Genomic DNA, 25,993 nt, shown 5'->3' on the forward strand with positions numbered 1-25,993 from the left:
TTCTCTCATCAAATCACACTATGATCACAGTCTGATATCAAACTTTGATCAGAGTTCGGTCGGAGTGTCATTTGCAAAATCGGCCCGATTCTCTCAGATGAGAGAATATCTAAACGACCCCTAACAATGCATAGTGCATAAATGGCACTAACAAGCGCTGAATGCTTCACTAGATGGGTGTACCATGAGAGCTACTGTATAACTGATGTCTTGATCCTCAGTAGGTATTCGATTCGAAAACAGAAATAAAAACAAAGTTTTGTTCTTTTTTTAAACACTTTGCACATTTAATGAATCTGCGTAAAAAAAGAAGTGCAATAGGAACACAGAGCTGCGCATATTTCACAAGTAAAGCATGAGTTCCCCAAAACAGTATAATAAATAGAACTTCAAAAATAAAAAGATTAAGGCAAAACAAGACATTCATAAAGGTGGGCTCTGATTTAGACTGTGCTTTATCCCACAAGTGAACAATGTGCTGCAGCACCCTCTAGTGGCTGGTGGAACCACTATTCTTGAGCAAGGAGTGCAATCTGATATGGGATGATATAACATAACATCACCTTTATTAATAGAGATAAAGACTCAGCAATCCAGTTGCTTTCAGATGCAGACATGAAAACCATTAGGCCTTAAATGAATGACTACTTTTGCACGCCTGCATAAAGAATTCACTTGAAAGGAGCTACCAAGTGAGTTTCAACAAGCTGCTCATACAGTCCTTATGTGGGAAAGAGGGAGAAAAGATGCAAATATAATGTTATTGGGATGATATCTTGAAATAAATGGAGTTGATTTAATAGATCAATGTCTGATATGCACTGCAGAAAAGATTAGATGGAGATGATGCAGAAGAAATGAATATATAAGGAATCTTTGGCCTCCCTGTATATATAAATGATACACCAGTGGAGCAAACAATTCAAGAAAAGGACACAGTATATTCTGGTGAACACATCAGAACCATCAACCTTATCTTAGAACAAACTTAGAGTTCTTCTTTAATATAAAAGCCATGTCAGGTTTAAGTATAAACAAGTAAATTTGACGGTAACAATTAACTGCAGTTAATTCCAATTGGTGGGTTAATATTTTCTTCCCTTCACTTTCAGAGAGATCTCCAGCACATTGACTCACATCTTTGTAATTCCCATTGCTTGGGGTTAATGAAGGGGCAAGGTTTGGGGACTGAAATCGGGATCAGCAGAACAGGATGTGCGTGTGATATCAGCTGGCCAAGCTGGGTACACGAGGCAAAGACTTAGTCGCTGTCTCGTATTCTGCGGCAGATCTCTTCTGTAAAATCTGAGCACTTTGCGTTGCCGCCTAAGTCTTTAGTTAGAGCCTGTGAGAAATAAAAAATACTAAAAATTACTAAATATTTTTCCACTTTTCTCGTAAACAAGTGAAACACCCTTCTAGACAGTTTCACAGAGCATGTACTAGAAAAACAGCAAAAACTAATCAAAACGTTTTTGGTTTTTTTTTAGGCCGGTTTCACACATCAGTATATTTCCGGTACCAAAGATATCAGGCGCTTGGGAATCAGCACTAGAGTTAGAGCTGCCCTCATCATGGTTCCCTGCCGGCAGGGTGATCAGCACCAGCAGGGACGAGGGTAGTAGTAGCCTGCTCCCGCAGTGTCCCTGTGTAAAAATAAGAATAAAATAAAAAATCCATATACTCACCTGTCCAGAGATGTCCCCTGCTGTAATCCTCTGACTGCTGACGCCGAGGAGCCGGGGAGAATGAGCCGCTCCGGAGCAGCGCTCAGTAAGTGACAGGGCGCCACCCCTGAGCGGCTCATTCTCCCCGGCATCAGCGGTCAGAGGATTACAGCGGGGAACAACTCCGGACAGGTGATGATATGGAATTTTTATTTTATTATTATTTTTACAGGTGGGGACACAGCGGGAGCAGAATACTACTACCTCATCATTGTCCCTGCTGATGCTGATCGCAGCGCCGGAGGGAATCATGATGAGGGCAGTGTTCAGAACCCGGCGCTTGGGAACAGCGCTAACTGTACATTGATTCCCAGGCGCCGGTACGTGTCACACTGATGACACACGGATGTCATCTCTGTAGGATGTTTTGCGGACCGTACATCCACAAAAAAAAAAAAAATGGACATGTCAGCGTCCGCGGAAACACACTGACATGTGCGCAGACCCATAGATTTGAATGGGTCTGCGTGTCTCCAGTACGTGTGGAAACTGTCACCACACGTACTGGAAACACGGACGTGTGAAAGAGCCCTTAATGTCCTAAACTATGTACCTAGAGTTGAGCAAAAGGATTTGCAGGATCCTAATACATCGATCAAGTCACTAGTCCATGGTGCCCCAGACCAGAGTTCTGCTAACATCTTACTATCTGCCAGCATCCCCAGATTCATAGGCATAGCACAAACTTCAGGTACATCAGGCCTACTGTAGAAGAGGCACTGGAAATGCAGATAGGAGGTACAGAGCTCTGGTCCGGAGGCCATGGACTTCTAGTAAATAAAAACATGACATGTAACCCCTGTGGTACACACAGCCTAGGTTGAGAATTTATGTTATGAATTTAGGTTATGAATGCAATAAATACCATACCAGATGGAATCTTCTCTTACCTTTCCAGCTTTTATAGTTTCAAAGCAGGCACTCTCTATTTTTCGTGCATGGTCCTGCAGCTTCATGTGTCGCAGCATCATGACAGCACTTAACAGCAGGGCAGTAGGGTTAGCCAAATCTTTACCAGCTATATCTGGGGCAGTACCGTGGACCTAAAAATAAAAGAAAACTTATAAATCCAGGCCAATGGTTTGCACTTATACTCAAACAAACACAAGGGATATTCTTTTCTTTGATTAAGGACTCGCTCACAACGCTGTAAACATAGGACGAGTGCTATCCGATATTTTATTGGATAGCACTTGGACCAATATTATTCAATGGGGCAGTGATGATGCACAATTTTTTTCACTGACTAAATCTGTCAATGAAAAACAAATCACAGCATGCTGCAATTTTACTTTGAAATCGGATGCCACTCACCCGTTCATTGGAGAAGATGGAGAACATTCCACCCCCACCACCCCCATCTTCTCCTCAGTGTGCTCTGATTCTCTCATCTGAAACAATTGGATCACACTGTACTGATACTCGGATCAAACTCTGATCAGAGTTTGATCATAATATACAGTAATTTGCATAAATCAGCCTGACTCTTGGATGAGAGAATCTACGGCCGTCAGCCTGTAGCCTAAAAGGGTTTGTCCTCTACTGGACATCCCCTTCTTAAATGCTAAGGTGCCCCAGATAAAATAACACATTCACCTCTCAGACTGGAGCAATTCCAGCGATTTCGACTCTGTGTTTCCCGGCAGGCACGGTATATCATTAGGTTACATGAACATTGCAGCTTATTATCAGCAGCTGATGGGCTGCAACCTTCATAGATTGAAAAGTGAAGGCTGTAGCCAGGAGACAATTAACTAAAACGCATAATCTGGGGCTCTTTGGCATTTAAGAAGGGGTTATCCAGTATTTTTCAGGCTATAAGACATATCTGAATACAGGAAGCAGCGAGAAGAGAAAATATAAAGAAATATTTCATACCAATAAAAACACATTTTTTTAGGTTTGCTCTTCCTTTAATTCCCTCACTTATTACCTATAAAATAGAAATGTATTTTTCTTTTTAAATTACTGAAAATATTGACCTTTGCCGTTTCCTTGTTAAAGGGACCCTTTTTTCTATTCACAGTAAGGCCTCATTCGAATGTACATGAGAAAAACGGAGATTCATCAGTTTTTCACTGATGAGAAAAAAAGTTTCTCCAACTTTTCCCCCATCTATCAGTCAGTGAAAAACTGACAGCACACAGATGGAATCAGAGTGCGGTCTAACTTTTGTCACAGATTCATAGACTTGCATTGTCGAGTTTGATCCAACACTTGACAAGTCTCCATGATTTTGCATGGACCACTAAGTATTATAAGTATGGAAAAACACAGATCGCACTCAAACGTGAAAAACTTATGTGTGAATAAGGTCTTAGGGAGAGCTCCAATATTAAACCATGACAGAGAAAGAGGTTCAAAGCTCTCAGGCTTGAAGTTTCGGCTCAGAGTACAAAAAAACTTGTATTACCATATTGTGCTCATTATTACGCAGAATCCATATATGCAATGCGCCAGTATTTGATAATGGAAAACTCATACATGTGAATTAATTTTAAATGTTTATTTACCGACTCAAAAATTGCAATGCCATTAGCACCAATGTTTCCACTTGGTGTAACCCCAAGACCACCGATCAGTCCAGCACACAGATCACTATGTAAGGGAAAAAATAATAATAATAATAATAATAATAAGTACAATTCTGCAAGTAAATATAGTTAGATTTTTTTTTTACTTTGAAATATATATTGTAGATAAAATGAAGGCAGTAAACTTACCAATCGCCACTTTCTCCCATTATCAGTGCTGCTGCACCTGTAACACATAACCTGCACTGAGACTAGCCAGATCAATGCGTCTTGTGTGGATGGAAAGTCACCTTTTCTATGTATTCCTCTAAGACTCATATTGAGAATAACAAGGGAATCCATTAAAAAAGTGACTCACAGTCCGTGGGTCACGTGGTGCAGATGAGGACGAGAACAGCTCAGATAAAGGGAGAATTCATCAATTGGTGAGGTTAACAACAACAGCACTTTATACACAATATATATAATGAAGTGACATGTAAGACGGCTGCCCAGGCACATGGTTCATAAGTAAACTGAGATTTGATGCAGATTTTAGAGCACTGACATTGCTTCGTAGGTGATCAGGTCGAAAAATATGTGACCACTAAATACCGGATAGAAAAAATAAAAACAACTTGAGCCCCATTTTGTGTCGTGATGAGAGGTGACTGCTAACTGTTCCTCCGTACTGCTGCCTGTGACCCCCATTAGTCTCCTTGCTGAGGGCATCAGGTAAGCGCTGCAGCTAATCAACAGGTCCCGACTAGCTGCAAATGTCATATTTCATCTTAGCTGGGAGAAAGGCCAGGAAACTTTTCTACATTAACAATTGACGCCCTCTGCCAGGAGATAGTCAGGAAACACAGGCAGCAGTATGGAGGAAGGAGGAATGTGGATTAAGTATTATTATTATTTTTTTTTTTTTTTTACACACCCCTGGGCCCATTAATGACCTCCCACGTCAGTATTTTACATCAGCATTTTTAAGTCAAAATCAGGAGAGTAACAATCAGAGGAAAAGTATAAGAGAAACACGTCACCACTTCTGTATTTATCACCCACTCCTGCTTTTGGTTTACAAATACTGATGTAAAAAACTGACAAAATACTGAATGTGTGAACATGGCCGAAATCTGATCTGCATATAAAAAAAATAGTTTTTGTGATTGAAGTGCTGCTACAAAATCTGCTGAACCCAACAATAATTTAAATCACAACAGAGGTAATGATAATCCGGGGAAATCCAATATAATTGGGTCACGTTTAGAAGACATAATATACGCAGAACAAACCTTAAAATGTCTCCATACAAGTTAGGCATTACAAGAACATCAAACTGTGTAGGATCCTGGACCATCTACAGGCAGAAATAAAAAAAAAAATCATGGGAACAATTACACATGTGGTTGCAGCCCAGAAATCAGCATCCTTCAATAGCAATGGTACTGGGCTTTAATTTAAGAACTCACATTGAGACAAACAGTATCCAAGTACATTTCATTAAACTTAATATCTTTGTAGTTTTCAGCAACTTCTCTACACTTCTTCAAGAAGAGTCCATCAGACATTCTCCTGGAAAAAAAGTGTGAACGCATCAAACATAAGAATCTAAGAGAAATTATTAAATACCTCTTAAATAAACTGATTGCAATGCAATAGAAGTAAATTAGTATACATAGTGCATGACAGACCCTTTATACGTCACCTGAAAGCCAATGTGTCAATGAGAATAAAGCCGAATTTATCTTTACCAGCTCCTGTCCATATAAAGAAATAAGTAAATGATCTGACCACTGTTGAAATGACCAGCTAAGCAGCCTCCAGACTGATCGGAGTTCATGGATTTGTGCTTGGAGAATATCTGTTTGGAGAGAACATTCAAACACAATTTCTATCCCTTTGTGAGAACAGAAACTCACATGATATTGGCTTTGTGCACTGCGGTCACTGTGCTTCTTTGGTTGTTTCGTGCATACTCAAAGGCAAATTCAGCAATTCTGAGGCTGGCCTCCTCTGTGATCAACTTGATGCTCTGCACTACTCCATCCACAATCTAAAAAGACACCAAATAGCGTTAGGTAAAAAGAAATGTAACACGAACTATAAAGAAAGAACTGAAGAAATAATAGAATAAAGAGATTGACAGTCTACATATCTTAGGTATGTCAGCTGATGATAAAATGGATACTAAGGGCACTCAAGAACCCCAAGACTGAGAGATAGGCCTTGTAATTATTCAAGACCACATAGTAAAAAAGTATTATTTAGGCTCCTGTGTATCTAAGAGTTATGCAATTACTAAAAGGAGTGTTACACAAACTGCTGCCCAGGCACCACCAGCTTCCTGCAAAGCTCTTCTATGCCATCCTTATCCATGTCTGCCCACATTTCCATTATCAGAGAAGAGACGTGGGAGCAGGAATGAGGCCATCCGTGGGATAACGAGCATTTCCGGACTCCCGTGTCACTGTTGTAAAGAATTCTTTAGTCTCATCCACAAATCCAAGGTGGATGCTCTGTGCGCTCATACAAGGGTGGAGGAGCCGCCTGCGATTTCATGCACTATTCTGGTCCATAAAGCAGTCTACACTAGTTCTTGCTGCAGTTATTTTGACCAAAAATTTCTACTAATTTTTTCCACTTGTACTATCAGTCCATGCGAAAAAAAGAATATCGGACCATTTTGGATTTTATTTTTTTCGCGACTGGCTTATTGCAATCATAGTACTCTAGAAGCCATACACTTGTATCACGCTGCGATATAGCACTGACAGTGATCTTTGCTCATGCAACTTGTGTCGTGGACAAAGTCTCGAGAGTAGATGAGTTGGACATGTAGTCATCCATATGTGCTGCCATATTCATTGTAGCCATTTCAGCAACTCTCAGACTACTATGGAGAAAACACATGTGAATGCATTTTCTCTTTCTTTCTGAACTTTGAACACAATTTCCCTGATACTCTGCAATCCTGGAAGTGGAATCGGTGCCAATCTTACATTTTATGGCTTATGCTGAACTGTGAACACGGAAGGAACCTCAATTCGCCTGATTTGCTGGAGTTCCAGAAGAGGAAACACTGCCTATCATATTTTTTGGCATAGGATAACAATATACCATAAATGTTTGGCATAGTAATGCCCCTTTCTGGGTTAATGTGTCCCTAAGCCCTCATTCAGACGTCTGTGTTACATGTACAATTTCTAGCAGGTTTTTTCACAGATAGAATTCATACCCATTATAGTCTAAGGGGCAGCTCAAACATCCGTGTTTTTTTTATGGACCATGTATACCTGCAAAACTCACCAAGAAAAACATGTCTGTTTTTCTCCGGTATCACAGATGAAAAAGGCCACTACAAGTCTATGAATCCGTGGAAAAACACATACAGCACACTAATGGCAACAGTGTGCTGACCATCTTTAACACTGCAAAGGATAGGAGAAGCTTTGCAATCTATTCATCCATACGTGAAAAACACTGATAACACTGAAGAAATACAAAATACTGATGACACCAGTACCATTTTTTTTTGCATACAGGAAAAACATTGATGTCTGAATGAGGTTTTTTTGAATCTCAAAATGTCACTCTTGGACCAAAAAAAAAAAAAAACGTTGTGCATTCCTGCTACAAAGAGTATAAGGCTATGTGCCCACGTAGCGTTTTTGTGGCGTATTTACGGCTGCGAAAACGCTTGTAAAACAGTCTGCCATGCAAAGCAATGTGAATTTGGATGTGCTGTGCACATGATGCGCTAATTTGCGTGCCGAATTCGCATTGGTTTGCAAAACGCAGCATGACCATTTCTACCGCGATTACGCTAATCGCGGTGCGTGTGGTACCTGGGATGAAGAGGAGACTACAACTCCTCTTCATCCCGGCTACCACGCGCTGAAAAAAAGAAATAAAGTTAAAAACAAACAAAACCTGTATATACACCTCTCCGGCGCCCCCCGGTCTGCTCCCGGCCGCGTCTTCTCTCTTCAGCGTCCCGCAGTATACTGTCAGGACCTGCGGTGACGTCATTTAGTCACCTGATGGTCACGCGACCGCTAACGTCGGCGGTCAGGAGATGGTCGCGTGACCATCAGCTGACTGACATCACCGCAGGTCCTGACAGTACACTGCGGGACGCTTAAGAGAGAAGACGCAGCCGGAAGCAGACCGGAACCAGAGAGCAGACTAGGGGCCACCGGAGAGGTGAATATACAGGGTTTTTTTTGTTTTTTTTTTTACTATAGATGCTGCATTTAAAGCATCTAAGTTGTTCACACATTATAAATCCATGCCGGTTGCATGGATTTATATTGTGTGATCAACTTGTCAAGCACTTTTCCAAGTGATGCTCAAAATCGCTTGGAAAAGTGCTTGAAAAAACGCATGCAAAAACGCATGTAAATCTGCATGCGTTTTTTCTGCCAGAGAGAGGCAAAAACGGTCTGCATCAAATCTGCTACGTGGGCACATAGTCTTATTGCTCATGTCTGGCAACAAATACACTACAGAGTGACGTACCACGTGCTCAATCCCACTATATTCTCCTTCAGTGTTCTCCCGTATGGTAACCAGGTCCACATCAGTGTAAGGAGTTTTGAAGCCCTCAATTGAGACACATGGCCGCACGTTGGCATAAAGGTCAAACGTTTTTCGAAGTAACAAGTTCATGGAAGGATGTCCAGCAGCAATTGGTGTTTTCAAAGGCCCTGATAAGCACAAGGTGAGAGTCATTAAGTCATGGTACATACTTAAACACAAACTTATTAAAATCATTTCAGAATTGGAAGCTACCTTTAAGCCCCATCTTATTTTTATCCATGGATTCTTTGGCTTCCGGAGGGATCATCCACTTGCCACCAGGACCCTTAATGGCAGTAACGTTCCTCTCTTCCCACTGGACAGGTGCCTAGAATAACAGTGATTCATTGAGAAAGCTATTGATTATATTAAGGCGGTGTTCACAGATTGGAGATGGAATGCAGTTTTGCTGTAATCGCTGCAAAAACAAACAATATTTGCCACAATATTCTAATATTGCAGCAAAATTGTTGTGATTTTACTGCAATCGCAGCAAACACTGCAACACGTGAACGTGGCAAAACACTGTTTGTCAGTGTATATTCCCATCAGTTGTAATAAAAATACCAAATTAACTACACGATAGCAATAGATTTTAGGTATATACACACATACACACTAATAATCCACTATCTAAAACAAAAATGTTACTAAAATGGAATACGAAACTAAAATCTACCCAACTAATGACTTCAGTGAATTGTAGACCTTCACTATCTATACTAATCTGACAGTCTAATGGAGTGGAAAGGAATTTTAGACAATGATTGTTACACATATATGGGAACATTGGGTAACAGTAATCTACCGTGCAAATATTCGCTTATCAAATGGTATGTTGTATATTCTTGGTAACGAGGAAAGCCAGAAGAAATGCAATCTACAAAATGTAAGAAAATAAAAAGTGAAATGCCAGAAATGAGGAAGGAGAAAATATACCACAGAATAGACTTGATCCAAATGGACACCTCCTTCTCTAAATAAAGCAGCTTGTCACTTCTCCACCCGCTGAAATCCCTTGCTGTCCATAGTTTGGTCCAGAGCTATTTGGACAGTGACCGAATCTTCGTGATTTGGGCTCTGCATACCACTATTTTGGATTTAAAACTAAAACAAGTGAGATCCAATTGAAGTGTAGACTTCCAGGTTTAATTAAAGGGGTTGAACAAAAATATCCTGTGAAACGTTTAGAAACTGCATCCATTTTTCTACAAAGCCTCCTCATTTCAGAGGCTCAAAAGTAATTGGAAAAATTAACTTTATCACACATAAAATGCTCTTTTTTAATAGTCTGTAAAGAATGCTTTGCAGGCAATGACTCCCTGAAGTCTGGAAGCCATGGACGTCACCATACGCTGGGTTTCCTCCTTTGTGATGCTTTGTCAGGCCTTTACTGCAACGGACTTCAGTTCTTGCTTGTTTGTGGATACTTCTGCCTTAAGTTTTGTCTTAAACATGTGAAATGCATGATCTATGGCGCTGAGATCTGGTGATTGACTTGGCCATTGCAGAATATTCCACATCTTTGCCTTAAAAACTCTTGGGTTGCTTTCACAGTATGTTTTGGGTCATTGTCCATCTTTTCTTTGAAGAGCCATCCAATCAACTAAGCTGCATTTGGTTGAATCTGAGCAGAAAGTATAGCCCTGCACACTTCAGAAATCATCTGGCTGCTTCTGCCTTCAGTCACATCATCAATAAACACTAGTGACCCAGTGCCATTGGAAGCCATGCATGACCATGCCATCACACGGCCTCCACCAAGTTTTACAGAGGATGTGTGTGCTTTGGATCATTAGCCGTTCCAAACATTCTCCATATTTTCTTCTTCCCATCATTCTGGTACAGGTTGATCTTAGTATGATCTGTCCAAAGAATGCTTTTCCAGAACTAGGCTGGCTTCTTGAGAAGTTTATTGGCAAAGTCTAATATGGCCTTTCTATTTTTAAGGCTGATTAATGGTTTGTACCTTGTGGTGTTTGTTCTCATGAAGTCTTCTCTTAGATACTGAAACACCTACTTCCTGGAGAGTGTTCTTCACTTAGGTGGATGTTGTGAAGGGGTTCTTCTTCATCATGGAAAGGATTCTGCGATCATCCACCAATGTTGCCTTCCTTGGATGTCCAGGCTTTTCTGAGCTCCCAAGCTCACCAGTGTGTTTTTATTCTTCTTGCAGAATGTACAAAACTGTTGATTTGGCCATTCCTCTAACATTTCTGCTAGTTCTCTGAAGGATTTTTTTTTCAGTTAATGATGGTCTGTTTCTCTTCCATTGAGCGTTCCTTTGACTGCATATAGTGGAAGCTCCCAAATGCAAATGCCACACCTGGAATCAGCTCCAGACCTTTTACCTGCCACTAAAAAGTCTAAGTTGGTGAAGTGAGAAAAATATAGGCATAAAATTAATCCAATTATTTCTGGACCTAACTTTAGCTATCCATGGGAAATAAAGCAGGATATATTCATAGCATTCCATAAAAGCTATTTTCTTTCATCACTAGCAGAGCTACATTTTACACACTGATCAGCCATACCGTTAAAAACACCTGCATTATATGAAGTAGGTCTCCCTAGTGCCGCCCAAATACTCTGTCCTGTCAAGGCATGGACTCCACAAGACCTCTGAATGTGTCCTGTGGTATCTGGCACCAAGACAATAAAACACGTCTTTTACTTCCTACAAGTTGTGAAGCAAGGTCTCCTTAATCAGACTTGTTTTTCCTGCAAACCCAACAGACCAGACTGAGATCTGAATATGGAGACCGAGTCATCACCTTGAACAATAAAATCATTCAAACCATTCCTGGACAATTTATTCAGTGTCAGAGCTCATTATCCTGCTGAAAACGGACACTGCCATTAGGGATACTATTGCAATAGGCGTGAACTTGGTCTGCAATTTTAGATAGTTGGTATATGTCATAGTAACACCCCCACAAATGCAAGGACTCAAGGTTTCTGAGGCGAGTTAACTTCTAACATCCCAGCCAGCTCTGTCAAATCCATGGATGTCTCTACAGCAATTAACTGCTCACCTCCCTCTCCGCTCCTGACCAAGCTCTTCTCATTCCTGCATAATCACTTTCCCCTATTCCCCTCCCCCTTCCTCAGGACCCCAGCATCAGCAGCTTCCAGAGCAGTTCTCCTAATCAGGCTCTCACTTTCCTCAGCCATGTGCTTGTTCAAATGCCCTGTTATCTCTATATGTAAATATAGTAGAAAGACCTTTGGTAGCGATCCAAGTAAAAATAAAGTGCATGAATGATTTTATTCAACAATATCAAAAAGTGCATTTTTTAAATGGGAGAATAAATTGCTGCCAATGTTTTCTACTATTCAGATCTGGTGGAAGGTTCTTGGACTTGTACCCATCCTTCACTGCCATAATGTTGCTTCTGGTTTTTCTATCCTATGTAAATATAGTGATAACAGTGCAGACTCAGAACAGACACTAACAGTGTGTTGTAGCAGGAGGGAGCTCCTGACCAGGACGGTAACTTGAGGAGTGGTGCCCTCCTTCCCTCCTCTCAGTAGAAGACACCCAGAAGTAAGAAGACTGCAGAGCTCTAAACTGCGCAAGAGGCAACTTAAGAAGACCCCTTAAAGGCATAACCTGGGGATAAATGTATGAGATTGGAATGTGCTTTGAAACAGACATGAGAATACTAAAATGGTAGCATACCAAACATGCCAATTAGGTAACTGATGCTCAAACCCTGGCAAATCTTAGAACAGACTATTCATGTTGTCAGTATAAACATACAGGTTTATACAGATACAGACCTTTGTGGCCTTTACAGGCACAATACTCCATATTTTCACAAGCATGAACACATAACACATGTTACTATGTCACTATCATTACAAATGTGTTTAGTTACCCATCACACTTACTTTGGCTGCCTCGAAAATTTTCATTACTGCAGAAGAAATCTCAGGTCCTATCCCATCGCCTGGTATCAGGGTGACAGTCTGCACCTACGAAGAAAATAGGACACTCGAAGCTTCGCTTTTAATCTGCCAAGAGGGTATTATATTACATCTCTATGACGCAAACTCAACATGGAGGCCATATCGGAAAACAAACTTGGTCTTCACTATACTATAATGCCTGAATTAGAAAAGATGTTCATCTTCTAGCTATAGCTTATCCATCTGTTATTATTCATCCACATAGTAAGTAAGGTTATATAGTAAGGCTGATTTTTCTAATCATCTCCTAATATCAAAATTTATCACAAGAGTCCCTAATGGCCCCCTAAAGGACCCAGCTTCTTAGCAAAAGTTGGGTCTGAACTTCCTGGCATGCAGAAAAGGATCCCACAAACCTCCGCAGCCTCCCTCGCTGTGGCCGCTCTAGCACTAACTAACCCAGCGCTGCCACATACTTTATTAAGCAGTTGCCTAACAGTAGCCGCTCTAAAGACATTACCGTTCGGTAACCACTTAGTATAGTATGTGACAGCAGTGGGAGCTAGCTCTGGTTGCTGCTGCTAGAGCCAGGTGTTGGTAGCGTAACACAGCTGAAATCTGCTCTGTGTAGAGCAGGCTGACTTGAATAAGCAAGCTTCATCCAAAATACAGAAGAAGCTGTTTTATATGGACATTCAATCAATGTGAAAAAAATGTCATCTGAACAGCGATTTTATATAGACACGACTCAAGACTCTTTAGTCCTGAAAAATATATTAGGTGTGCAAGATAAGTAACATGGCAGAAAGCCTCAAATATACTCACATGGTTAGAGAAGGCCCTGACTCCATTCTGGGGAGCATTGATGGCTCCTGCCAAACGATTGATCTGTAGAAATAGATAACAATGCAAGAACTAAACTAAAAACCTCGGAGGCCATTGTAAATAAGTTGAAAGATGGTTCACACTGGCATTACCAGCACAGTTATTCTGCTCCATTATAGAAACTGAAAAATAGAGCTGCTGCAAGAAATGTGTTTGTCTTATGACATGGACCAATATTACCTAGGTTCTGGTGCACAGGTTTAATGTTTACCTATGGGGTCAGTTGGGAGACCCTCATACTTGTAAATCTCTATTCATCAGCATTTTCTCTAATGTGTACAGCTACAGTTCAGATATATATAATTTCAGCACAACATCTCAATACACATTTGTTTAAATGGACAATTTAATTCCAGGTTTCCAATAGTTTGTACGGCTGGCCACACAGAGAAGCTTCATGTCCCTTTGAGAAAAGGTTTCATAATGAGAATAAGGTAAGAACAGGATGAAGCCATAACATAAGATTTGAGCATCAAAATGGCCCTTACATGTTCACTCCTTGATGGGGCATTTATACTAAAAGATCATCGAGAACAATGATTCCTTGGCACACTTGTTTCGCAATAATCTTGCAGTGTAAACCGGCTGCCGATCACCAGATGAGCGATCAAAACGCTCCTTCATCAGGTAAAATGATCTTTTGTGCTGCACAAAAGGTCGCTGTTCTTAGTAGCAGATGGTCCTGTGTAAAGAGGAGTCACACTGCTGAGAGCCATGGCAGCCTGAGCACTGAGCGGATCTACTACACACTGTTTCCAGATCGTTTAATGCCAAGGCACCTTTACTGATCCCTTATACTATGGGAAGGGGATATCTCACAACTCTGGCACATACTGTGTTTCCCTGAGAATAAGACAGGGTCTTATGTTTTGCTCCGAAAGATGGGTTAGAGCTAATTTCCAGGGGATGTCTTATTTTTTTCCATGAACAATAATCCACATTTATTTTTGAACAAAAAATAAACGTTTCTTCAAATATAATCATGTCATCACACACACAGCCATACAGATGTATATAAACACTATATCTCACACACATGTATATACACACACTGCACACACGGTACATATAAGCCTACTTACTCTAGACCCCCGCAGTTAAAGGACTTTTGGTGACATCGTGGTCACATGGCAGTGATGTCACCAAAGGTCCTTAAGGTGGTAATCTAATCTCCAAGTTTCTATCCCAATATGTAGTAGGTGTAATAATAATATTAACAAATACCTCCAATTAGAAATGTAGTATAGTTCTTCTGATAAGCTATGTTGCTTATTAAATGTGAAGGGCATTTTAGTAGTTTAGGTATCCATGGTTACAACCACTTATACAGTGACAGGTAATTGTTAGTGGTCGTAACCATGGATACCTAAGGTCATATTTTCTAAGAAACACTGTACTCTTAAAGGGAATCTGTCAGCTGATTCATGCCTCTGGAACCATGGGGTGTGTGTAGAGGAGGAGACCTGTCAGACTAGATGAGTGGCCAATGAGGAGCCAGCAGGGACCTGCCTCTTGGACTAGTCACCTCGTCCCAAAGTAAAATTGATGCAGAATCTGTGCTCTGATTCGCGCTCATGGTTTGGGCAGCCTGAGTCACTGCTCTTACGTGTACACTCCCACTGGACCATTTGGCTGTGGAATTTTGCTGCAAATTTCTGAATTTGTTGTGGAAGTAGTATGAATTTTCTGCACATATCTCCCTTTATATCCGTGCTCTCTGCAGCATGGATGACAGAAATTAAATCCTTAGCAACGGTCACTTCCCTCTGTGGGTATTTTCCAGACAGACAATGAGATTTCAACACATTCCATTGCCAATGCTGGACCCGTGATACACAGGCCTACCTGGTGGTAACGTATGTATAGCCGTAAAATATTCTGGGGTCCTCAGATCTGCCACAACGTAACTAAACCTATACCACATACTCCGGGGGTCCTCAGGTCTGCCACAACATAGCTAAAGCCATACCACATACTCCGGGGGTCCTCAGATCTGCCACAACCTAGCTAAAACAGTACCACATACTCCGGGGTCTTCAGATCTGCCACAACGTAGCTAAAACAGTACCACATACTCCGGGGTCTTCAGATCTGCCACAACGTAGCTAAAACAGTACCACGTACTCTGGGGGTCCTCAGATCTGCCGCAATACAACTAAAACAGTACCACATACTCCGGGGTTCTCAGATCTGCCACAATATAACTAAAGCAGTACCACATATTCCGGGAGTCCTCAGGTCTGCCGCAATATAACTAAAGCAGTACCACATACTCCGGGGGTCGGGGGTCCTTAGGTCTCCCACAATATAACTAAAGCAGTACCACATACTCCGGGGGTCCTCAGATCTGCCACAATATAACTAAAGCAGTACCACGTACTCTGGGGGTCCTCAGATCTGCTGCAATTCAACTAAAGCAGTACCACATACTCTGGGGGTCCTCAGATCTGCTGCAATTCAACTAAAGCAGTACCACATACTCCGGGGTCCTCAGATCTGCCACAATATAACTAAAGCAGTACCACGTATTCTAGGGGTCCTCAGATCTGCCACAATACAACTAAAGCAGTACCACATACTCCGGGGTCCTCAGATCTGCCACAATATAACTAAAGCAGTACCACATACTCCGGGGTCCTCAGATCTGCCACAATATAACTAAAACAGTACCACATACTCCGGGGGTCCTCAGATCTGCCACAATATAACTAAAGCAGTACCATGTACTCTGGGGGTCCTCAGATCTGCCGCAATTCAACTAAAGCAGTACCACATACTCCGGGGTCCTCAGATTTGCCACAATATAACTAAAGCAGTACCACGTACTCTGGGGGTCCTCAGATCTGCCGCAATACAACTAAAGCAGTACCACATACTCCGGGGGTCCTCAGGTCTGCCGCAATATAACTAAAGCAGTACCACATACTCCGGGGGTCCTCAGATCTGCCACAATATAACTAAAGCAGTACCACATACTCCAGGGGTCCTCAGGTCTGCTGCAATATAACTAAAGCAGTACCACATACGCCGGGGGTCCTCAGGTCTCCCACAATATAACTAAAGCAGTACCACATACTCTGGGGGTCCTCAGATCTGCCACAAAGCAGTCTGGTCTCACAGGGCAGTTTGCAGGATGAATCCCGGCACCTACTTGTCATCCACAGGGGTGGAGAATACCGGGACCTCCATTGTCAGCCACTGCTGCCAACCACTGGCACTAGGACCCTGCGTGAGAGGCTTCTGTCAGGGCAGGCTGTGGGTGGTAGTGTAGTCTTGGCTCCGGGCACATTACACACTGTCAGTACAGGGGTCTGCGGAGCCCACAGTCCCCTCACTGCTTCCTCCGCCCCGTGCACGCCCCTCCTACACACCAGGTCACCTTCACCAGCAGCAGAGGGTACAGCTGCCCCCTGCCCACCAACCGCGGCTGTGCCTGCTGCACCCCCACTCACCAATGACCTCCAGGCGCTACCAGCCATGTTCATGCGGGACCGTGAGGGGGAGGAGCAAGCGAGTGACGTCCAGGACACGCCCATGCTTTACCGGAAACGGCTTTAGCGCGCAGGAAGTGGCTGTTGCTTAGTAACCAGAGGGGACACATATGATCAGCTGTGAGGTGTTATGTGGGAGATGTGAGGAGCTGCCAGTGTACTAGTGCTGGACAGTAATAGGAAAGCAGCAATGGGAGAGTTTAGTTCCCAGCTGCTTGTTTCCGCAGAATATTCTGCTTTTGGTCCTGTGTAATGTGGCGTGCCCTATGTGATGCACAATGCTGCATTGTCAGATATTCTGGATTAGCGGATGCTCAGCTCAGGCTCTAAAGCTCAGTAATATGACAGTGTAAACAGGCTGCCCATCACCCAATGAGTGAGCAGAACGCTTGTTCATCAGGTGAAATGATCTTTTATGCTGCACAAGGGATGATCATTCAGGGCAGCACATCATCCTGTGTAAGGCCCTAGGTGCTGAGGACAATGGCCGCCTATGCTCACGCATCCATCTTTTACTGAGTGCCCAGAGCACATCTGCAGCGCGGTCTGCCTGCGTAATCCTGCAACTACACATCTGCCGACCAGTCATTTAATGTCGCCAGTCGGGTCATATAAACCCTACGCCCACATTCTGTACTGATATACCGTAGGGATGTACAATGCCTTTATGCTCCTGAGAATCTGATAATCCTGCACTTGTTTATAGGACAAGAATAGAAATCCTGCACAAAGATGATCCCATATTACATTGGAAAGAAGAAAAGGTCTCTTGTTTTATTAATCCATGTAACCACTTGCTCCTCGGAGGCTGGAGAGGAAATGTTCCCAATATTAGTATTTACAGAGAGCCATTTTCAAAACTGAAGCTGGCAGTCAGAATAAATTAATGATTAGCCTCGGATCTACAAGTAAAGTTTAGCACTGGTAGGATGTGAAGATTGGCACACGTATTATGTTGTAATGTAATTGCACTGACCTTTCTGATAAGGAACATGTCAAAGTCCTAATACAGTACTGCTGATCAAGGTTTGGTCTAGTCACTTCATTATTGGTGTATATGTACGGTATATATGTAGCTAAGGTTTACATGAAATAAGTTTAAAAATAATACATAAATATATGTATACATACAGTACAGACCAAAAGTTTGGACCCACCTTCTCATTTAAAGATTTTTCTGTATTTTCATGACTATGAAAATTGTACATTCACACTGAAGGCATCAAAACTATGTATTAACACGTGGAATTATATACTTAACAAAAAAGTGTGAAACAACTGAAAATATGTCTTATACTCTAGGTTCTTCAAAGTAGCTACCTTTTGGTTTGATGATTGCTTTGCACACTCTTGGCATTCTCTTGATGAGCTTCAAGAGGTAGTCACCGGAAATGGTCTTCCAACAATCTTGAAGGAGTTCCCAGAGATGCTTAGCACTTGTTGGCCCTTTTGCCTTCACTCTGCAGTCCAGCTCACCCCAAACCATCTCGATTGGGTTCAGGTCTGGTGACTGTGGAGGCCAGGTCATCTGGCGTAGCACCCCATCACTCTCCCTCTTGGTCAAATAGCCCTTACACAGCCTGGAGGTGTGTTTGTGGTCATTGTCCTGTTGAAAAATAAATGATGGTCCAACTAAACGCAAACCGGATGGAATAGCATGTCGCTGCAAGATGCTGTGGTAGCCATGCTGGTTCAGTATACCTTCAATTTTGAATAAATCCCCAACAGTGTCACCAGCAAAGCACCCCCACACCATCACACCTCCTCCTCCATGCTTCACTGTGGGAACCAGGCATGTAGAGTCCATCCGTTCACCTTTTCTGTGTCGCACAAAGACACAGTGGTTGGAACCAAAGATCTCAAATTTGGACTCATCAGACCAAAACACAGATTTCCACTGGTCTAATGTCCATTCCTTGTATTCTTTAGCCCAAACAAGTCTCTTCTGCTTGTTGCCTGTCCTTAGCAGTGGTTTCCTAGCAGCTATTTTACCATGAAGGCCTGCTGCACAAAGTCTCCTCTTAACAGTTGTTGTAGAGATGTGTCTGCTGCTAGAACTCTGTGTGGCATTGACCTGGTCTCTAATCTGAGCTGCTGTTAACCTGCGATTTCTGAGGCTGGTGACTCGGATAAACTTATCCTCAGAAGCAGAGGTGACTCTTGGTCTTCCTTTCCTGGGGCGGTCCTCATGTGAGCCAGTTTCTTTGTAGCACTTGATGGTTTTTGCAACTGCACTTGGGGACACTTTCAAAGTTTTCCCAATTTTTAGCACTGACTGACCTTCTATTCTTAAAGTAATGATGGCCACTCGTTTTTCTTTACTTAGAATTTGTATTATGGCAAGATAAAAGCAGCTAACAGTCTATTCAGTAGGACTATCAGCTGTGTATCCACCTGACTTCTGCACAACACAACTGATGGTCCCAACCCCATTTATAAGGCAAGAAATCCCACTTATTAAACCTGACAGGGCACACCTGTGAAGTGAAAACCATTTCCGATGACTACCTCTTGAAGCTCATCAAGAGAATGCCAAGAGTGTGCAAAGCAGTCATCAAAGCAAAAGGTGGCTACTTTGAAGAACCTAGAATATAAGACATATTTTCAGTTGTTTCACATTTTTTTGTTAAGTATATAATTCCACATGTGTTAATTCATAGTTTTGATGCCTTCAGTGTGAATGTACAATTTTCATAGTCATGAAAATACAGAAAAATCTTTAAATGAGAAGGTGTGTCCAAACTTTTGGTCTGTACTGTATATATTTATATATACTGTAATGATACTGTAATGCACACGCCCGGACTGACTGGCGTGTGCGTGTTTATGTAGTGATTCCACTGTGCCATGAACCGGAGAGTGCCTGGAGGGGCGTAACTAAGTATCTGCCCGATCCGACCAAGGTCGCATGACGGCATACGACGCCAGTGCACCAGGGAGGAACCGAGCAGAGGAACCAGGGTCTACTCCAGGTCAGACTCCGGACACGGCTGTTGACCCACACCGGGGAATACTGGAACAGGCAGACTAGAGCGCAGGCTGGGTAGGGTCCAGTACAGACTGGGAGACAAATTCGAAACCGCAGACGCGGCGGACAGGGCCGAGCAAAGCGAAAACCGCAGACGCGGCGGACAGAGCCGAGCAAAGCGAAAACCACAGACGCGGCGGACAGAGCTGAGCAAAGCGAAAACCACAGACGCGGCGGACAGAGCTGAGCAAAGCGAAAACCGCAGACGCGGCGGACAGAGCTGAGCAAAGCGAAAACCGCAGACGCGGCGGACAGAGCTGAGCAAAGCGAAAACCGCAGACGCGGCGGACAGAGCTGAGCAAAGCGAAAACCGCAGACGCGGCGGACAGAGCTGAGCAAAGCGAAAACCGCAGACGCGGCGGACAGAGCTGAGCAAAGCGAAAACCGCAGACGCGGCGGACAGAGCTGAGCAAAGCGAAAACCGCAGACGCGGCGGACAGAGCTGAGCAAAGCGAAAACCGCAGACGCGGCGGACAGAGCTGAGCAAAGCGAAAACCGCAGACGCGGCGGACAGAGCTGAGCAAAGCGAAAACCGCAGACGCGGCGGACAGAGCTGAGCAAAGCGAAAACCGCAGACGCGGCGGACAGAGCTGAGCAAAGCGAAAACCGCAGACGCGGCGGACAGAGCTGAGCAAAGCGAAAACCGCAGACGCGGCGGACAGAGCTGAGCAAAGCGAAAACCGCAGACGCGGCGGACAGAGCTGAGCAAAGCAAAAACCGCAGACGCGGTGGGAACAGGGCTCTGTTCACACGGAACAGACTAGAAGGGAAAGGCAGAACCAGATACCCACAGGGTACTTGCAGAGAAGTAGCGAGTGGACCACAAACTCACAAACGGAAGTACAGTGACAACGAGCAGGAGTTAGGTACGAGTTCAGACTCTGCAGAAAAAGGAAGGGAACGGACATAGAGGCAAAACAGGTAAAGGATAGGAGAGAGTTCAGACTGGAACTGAGTGTACGGAGGAGACCGACACTGCAGCGGAATACAGGAGCGGGTCTGGGAATACGGCCCCCAGAAGGCGGGAGGAACAGGCTAGGAGCGTGTTCAGACAGGACAGACAAGATACAGGAACGGATCTAGGTAATCGGCCCCTAGAAGGCGGGAGGAACAGGCTAGGAGCGTGTTCAGACAGGCCTGGAAATACAGCCTCCAGGATAGGCAGACAAGAGAACACAGACAGGACTCAGTTCAGACACGGGAACTGATACCGCAAGGCAGGAGACAAAGACAGGACTCAGTTCAGACACGGGAACTGATACCGCAAGGCAGGAGACAAAGACAGGACTCCGTTCAGACACGGGAACTGATACCGCAAGGCAGGAGACATAGACAGGACTCAGTTCAGACACGGGAACTGATACCGCAAGGCAGGAGACATAGACAGGACTCAGTTCAGACACGGGAACTGATACCGCAAGGCAGGAGACATAGACAGGACTCAGTTCAGACACGGGAACTGATACCGCAAGGCAGGAGACATAGACAGGACTCAGTTCAGACACGGGAACTGATACCGCAAGGCAGGCAACATAGACAGGACCTGGCATGTCAGAGACAAAAGCCAACTGACAGGGCAAGATGCTCAGGCCTCAGTTAATTGGGGCAGCTGATTTAAATACCAGGTGATAGACAGCAATAGGCTGAGGACGCACAAGGGGTGTGCCTGCAGCAGGTACAAAAAGCAGGAAGTGATCGGGCGCCGCCCTTAAGCAGCAGACACAGAAGCAAACAGACAGCATGGAGGGAAGCCAGAGAGACACCCTGGACTGGAGATCAAGTACGCGCTCTTGCACAGTGGGAGATGGACCACTATGCAAGGACGCCGCCAGGTATGTTACAGTACCCCCCCCCCTTACGCCCCCTCTTCTTCAGGCCTGCCAGAATGTTCCGCAGGGAATTCGAGGGCCAATCCTTTACTTCAAGGAGATCACTTCCACTGTCCACTGGAGAAACTGGTCTCATCTGCGTAGCTAGGATGCTACCTCCTATCCAGCCATCCTCAGCAACAGACGAAACGGGTGGAGTACCAGGAACAGCACACAAGGAAGTCTCTCTCCACTTATTATCAGGTAGCACCCCAGAGGATTCAGGAGACAACTGGAAGTCCTCCGCCGGGTTGGAGGAGTGCAGAGACTCGGGGGTAACCTCTGCTTCGGGGTACATCTTGTCAAACTCACAGGATGAAATGGGCGAGGTATCAGGTACAAGGTGTAGAAAAGTCCCTGTTACCTTGTTATCTGGTGGTACCCAGGAGGATTCAGAAAACAACTGGGGGTCCTCCGCCGGGTCGGAATAGTGCAGAGACTCGGGGGTAACCTCTGCTTCGGAGTACACTAGGTCGGACTCGCTGGATGAAGCGGGCGAGGTATCAGGTACCGAATATAGAAGAGTACCTGTCCATTCGTTATCAGGTAGCACCCCGAAGGGTTCAAGAGACAACTGGAGGTCCTCCGCCTGGTCGGAGGGGTGTAGAGACTCGGGGGTAACCTCTGCTTCAGAGTACACTAGGTCGGACTCGCTGGATGAAGCGGGCGAGGTATCAGGTACTGAGTATAGGAGAGTACCTGTCCATTCGTTATCAGGTAGCACCCCGAAGGGTTCAGGAAACAACTGGAGGTCCTCCGCCTGGTCGGAGGGGTGTAGAGACTCGGGGTTAACCTCTGCTTCGGAGTACACTAGGTCGGACTCACTGGAAGAAGCGGGCGAGGTATCAGGTACCGAGTATAAGAGAGTCTCTGTCCATTCGCTATCAGGTAGCACCCCGAAGGGTTCTGGAGACAACTGGCGGTCCTCCGCCTGGTCAGAGGGGTGTAGAGACTCACGGGTAACCTCTGCTTCAGAGTACACTAGGTCGGACTCACTGGACGAAGCAAGCGAGGTATCAGATCCAGGATATAGGAAAGTCTCTGTCCATTCACCACCAGGTGGCACCCCGAAGGGTTCTGGAGACAACTGGAGGTCCTCCGCCGGGTCAGAGGGGTGTAGAGACTCGGGAGTAACCACTGCTTCGGAGTACACTAGGTTGGACTCAGTGGACGAAGCGAGCGAGGTATAAGGTACAGAGTATAGGAGAGTCTCTGTCCTTTCGCTACCAGGTAGCACCCCGAAGGGTTCAGGAGACAACTGGAGGTCCTCCGCCTGGTCGGAGGGGTGTAGAGACTCGGGGGTAACTACCACTTTGGGGTACCCATTGTCAGGCTCACAGGACGAAGCGGACAAAGTATCGAGTACCGGGTGTAGAGAAGTCTCTCTCCATTTGTCATCGAGTGGTATCCCGGAGGATTCAGGAGGCAACTGGGGGTCCTCCGCCAGGTAGTAGAGGTGCACAGACTCTGAGGTAACCACAGCTTTGGAGCATCCTTGGACATGCACACCGGTTAAAGTGGGTGAAGCATCTGATGCCGGGTGCAGGAAGTTCTCCTGTGTGGAGTCTGGATGGGCAGAAGTCTCTTCGGGCAGGAGAACTGGTGCACTACCCACACACATTACCCGTTGGGGCTTCTCCGGGATACAGGGAGATGAAGCTTCAGTAGGGACTTCAAGGTTGGGGTCAGGAGGTCTCAGGGAGGACAGACCCTGGCGTGACGGCTTGCCTCTACGTCTAGCACGTCTGGACTGCCTCTTGAGGTTGGGAGAAGTATTCCGGAAAGCGTAGTCACCCTGTGAGGATTCTGGGTGGGCAGTAGTCTCATTGGGCTGGAAGACTATTGCGCTACCCACACACATTACCCATTGGGGCTGCTCCGGGATATTGGGAAGTGAAGCTTCAGCAGGAGCCTCCGGGTTAGGATCATCGAAGACCATTAGAAAGGCCACCAGGAAGGCCATTAGGTCCAGGAGGATCGGATCCTGTGTTTCATATAGGGGGTTGATCCATTCCAAGGCATCACCCGCCAGGTAAGACATAATGAATGCCACCTTAACCCGATCGGTGGGAAAACATAGAGGGTAGAACTTGAAGTGTAGCATGCATTGCTCCACAAATGCACGACTTTGTCTTGGATCACCATAATAACGTAGCGGATCCGCAGGAACGAGAGCAGATAGATCCATCTGGACGGGTGCGTAATTCGCCTGGAACTCAGCTAAAGGGGAAAAAAAAAAAAAAAATTATTTATTTTAATGCATGTATTCGCTGGAAAACTTCTCAGAGAGCGAAGGCCGTGGGGCTCAACGGGAACCATGGCCTGAGCATGCTGTAATGCACACGCCCAGACTGACTGGCGTGTGCGTGTTTATGTAGTGATTCCACTGTGCCATGAACCGGAGAGTGCCTGGAGGGGCGTAACTAAGTATCTGCCCGATCCGACCAAGGTCGCACGACGGCATACGACGCCAGTGCACCAGGGAGGAACCGAGCAGAGGAACCAGGGTCTACTCCAGGTCAGACTCCGGACACGGCTGTTGACCCACACCGGGGAATACTGGAACAGGCAGACTAGAGCGCAGCCTGGGTAGGGTCCAGTACAGACTGGGAGACAAATTCGAAACCGCAGACGCGGCGGACAGGGCCGAGCAAAGCGAAAACCGCAGACGCGGCGGACAGAGCTGAGCAAAGCGAAAACCGCAGACGCGGCGGACAGAGCTGAGCAAAGCGAAAACCGCAGACGCGGCGGACAGAGCTGAGCAAAGCGAAAACCGCAGACGCGGCGGACAGAGCTGAGCAAAGCGAAAACCGCAGACGCGGCGGACAGAGCTGAGCAAAGCGAAAACCGCAGACGCGGCGGACAGAGCTGAGCAAAGCGAAAACCGCAGACGCGGCGGACAGAGCTGAGCAAAGCGAAAACCGCAGACGCGGCGGACAGAGCTGAGCAAAGCGAAAACCGCAGACGCGGCGGACAGAGCTGAGCAAAGCGAAAACCGCAGACGCGGCGGACAGAGCTGAGCAAAGCGAAAACCGCAGACGCGGCGGACAGAGCTGAGCAAAGCGAAAACCGCAGACGCGGCGGACAGAGCTGAGCAAAGCGAAAACCGCAGACGCGGTGGGAACAGGGCTCTGTTCACACGGAACAGACTAGAAGGGAAAGGCAGAACCAGATACCCACAGGGTACTTGCAGAGAAGTAGCGAGTGGACCACAAACTCACAAACGGAAGTACAGTGACAACGAGCAGGAGTTAGGTACGAGTTCAGACTCTGCAGAAAAAGGAAGGGAACGGACATAGAGGCAAAACAGGTAAAGGATAGGAGAGAGTTCAGACTGGAACTGAGTGTATGGAGGAGACCGACACTGCAGCGGAATACAGGAGCGGGTCTGGGAATACGGCCCCCAGAAGGCGGGAGGAACAGGCTAGGAGCGTGTTCAGACAGGACAGACAAGATACAGGAACGGATCTAGGTAATCGGCCCCTAGAAGGCGGGAGGAACAGGCTAGGAGCGTGTTCAGACAGGCCTGGAAATACAGCCTCCAGGATAGGCAGACAAGAGAACACAGACAGGACTCAGTTCAGACACGGGAACTGATACCGCAAGGCAGTAGACATAGATAGGACTCAGTTCAGACACGGGAACTGATACCGCAAGGCAGGAGACAAAGACAGGACTCAGTTCAGACACGGGAACTGATACCGCAAGGCAGGAGACAAAGACAGGACTCAGTTCAGACACGGGAACTGATACCGCAAGGCAGGAGACATAGACAGGACTCAGTTCAGACACGGGAACTGATACCGCAAGGCAGGAGACATAGACAGGACTCAGTTCAGACACAGGAACTGATACCGCAAGGCAGGAGACATAGACAGGACTCAGTTCAGACACGGGAACTGATACCGCAAGGCAGGTAACATAGACAGGACCTGGCATGTCAGAGACAAAAGCCAACTGACAGGGCAAGATGCTCAGGCCTCAGTTA

General features: G+C 45.2%; 1 protein-coding gene across 1 annotated transcript; it reads right to left on the bottom strand.

Annotated features, from left to right (window-relative positions):
- Positions 1 to 972: 972 nt before the first annotated feature.
- Positions 973 to 17,187, bottom strand: IDH3A (isocitrate dehydrogenase (NAD(+)) 3 catalytic subunit alpha). The gene is made up of 11 exons (XM_073652687.1): positions 17,071 to 17,187; positions 13,559 to 13,621; positions 12,716 to 12,799; positions 9,035 to 9,149; positions 8,762 to 8,949; positions 6,163 to 6,296; positions 5,713 to 5,815; positions 5,536 to 5,600; positions 4,241 to 4,325; positions 2,618 to 2,770; positions 973 to 1,345 (listed from the first exon to the last, which is right to left on the bottom strand). Exons 1-11 carry the CDS (start codon positions 17,152 to 17,154, stop codon positions 1,262 to 1,264), a joined length of 1,158 nt encoding a protein of 385 aa, XP_073508788.1. The 5' UTR covers positions 17,155 to 17,187; the 3' UTR covers positions 973 to 1,261.
- Between the last annotated feature and the right edge of the window lie 8,806 nt (positions 17,188 to 25,993).

Source organism: Phyllobates terribilis, unplaced genomic scaffold (assembly GCF_046119375.1).
Source record: "Phyllobates terribilis strain yellow unplaced genomic scaffold, ASM4611937v1 Scaffold_11__3_contigs__length_659146591, whole genome shotgun sequence".
NCBI lineage: Eukaryota > Metazoa > Chordata > Amphibia > Anura > Dendrobatidae > Phyllobates > Phyllobates terribilis.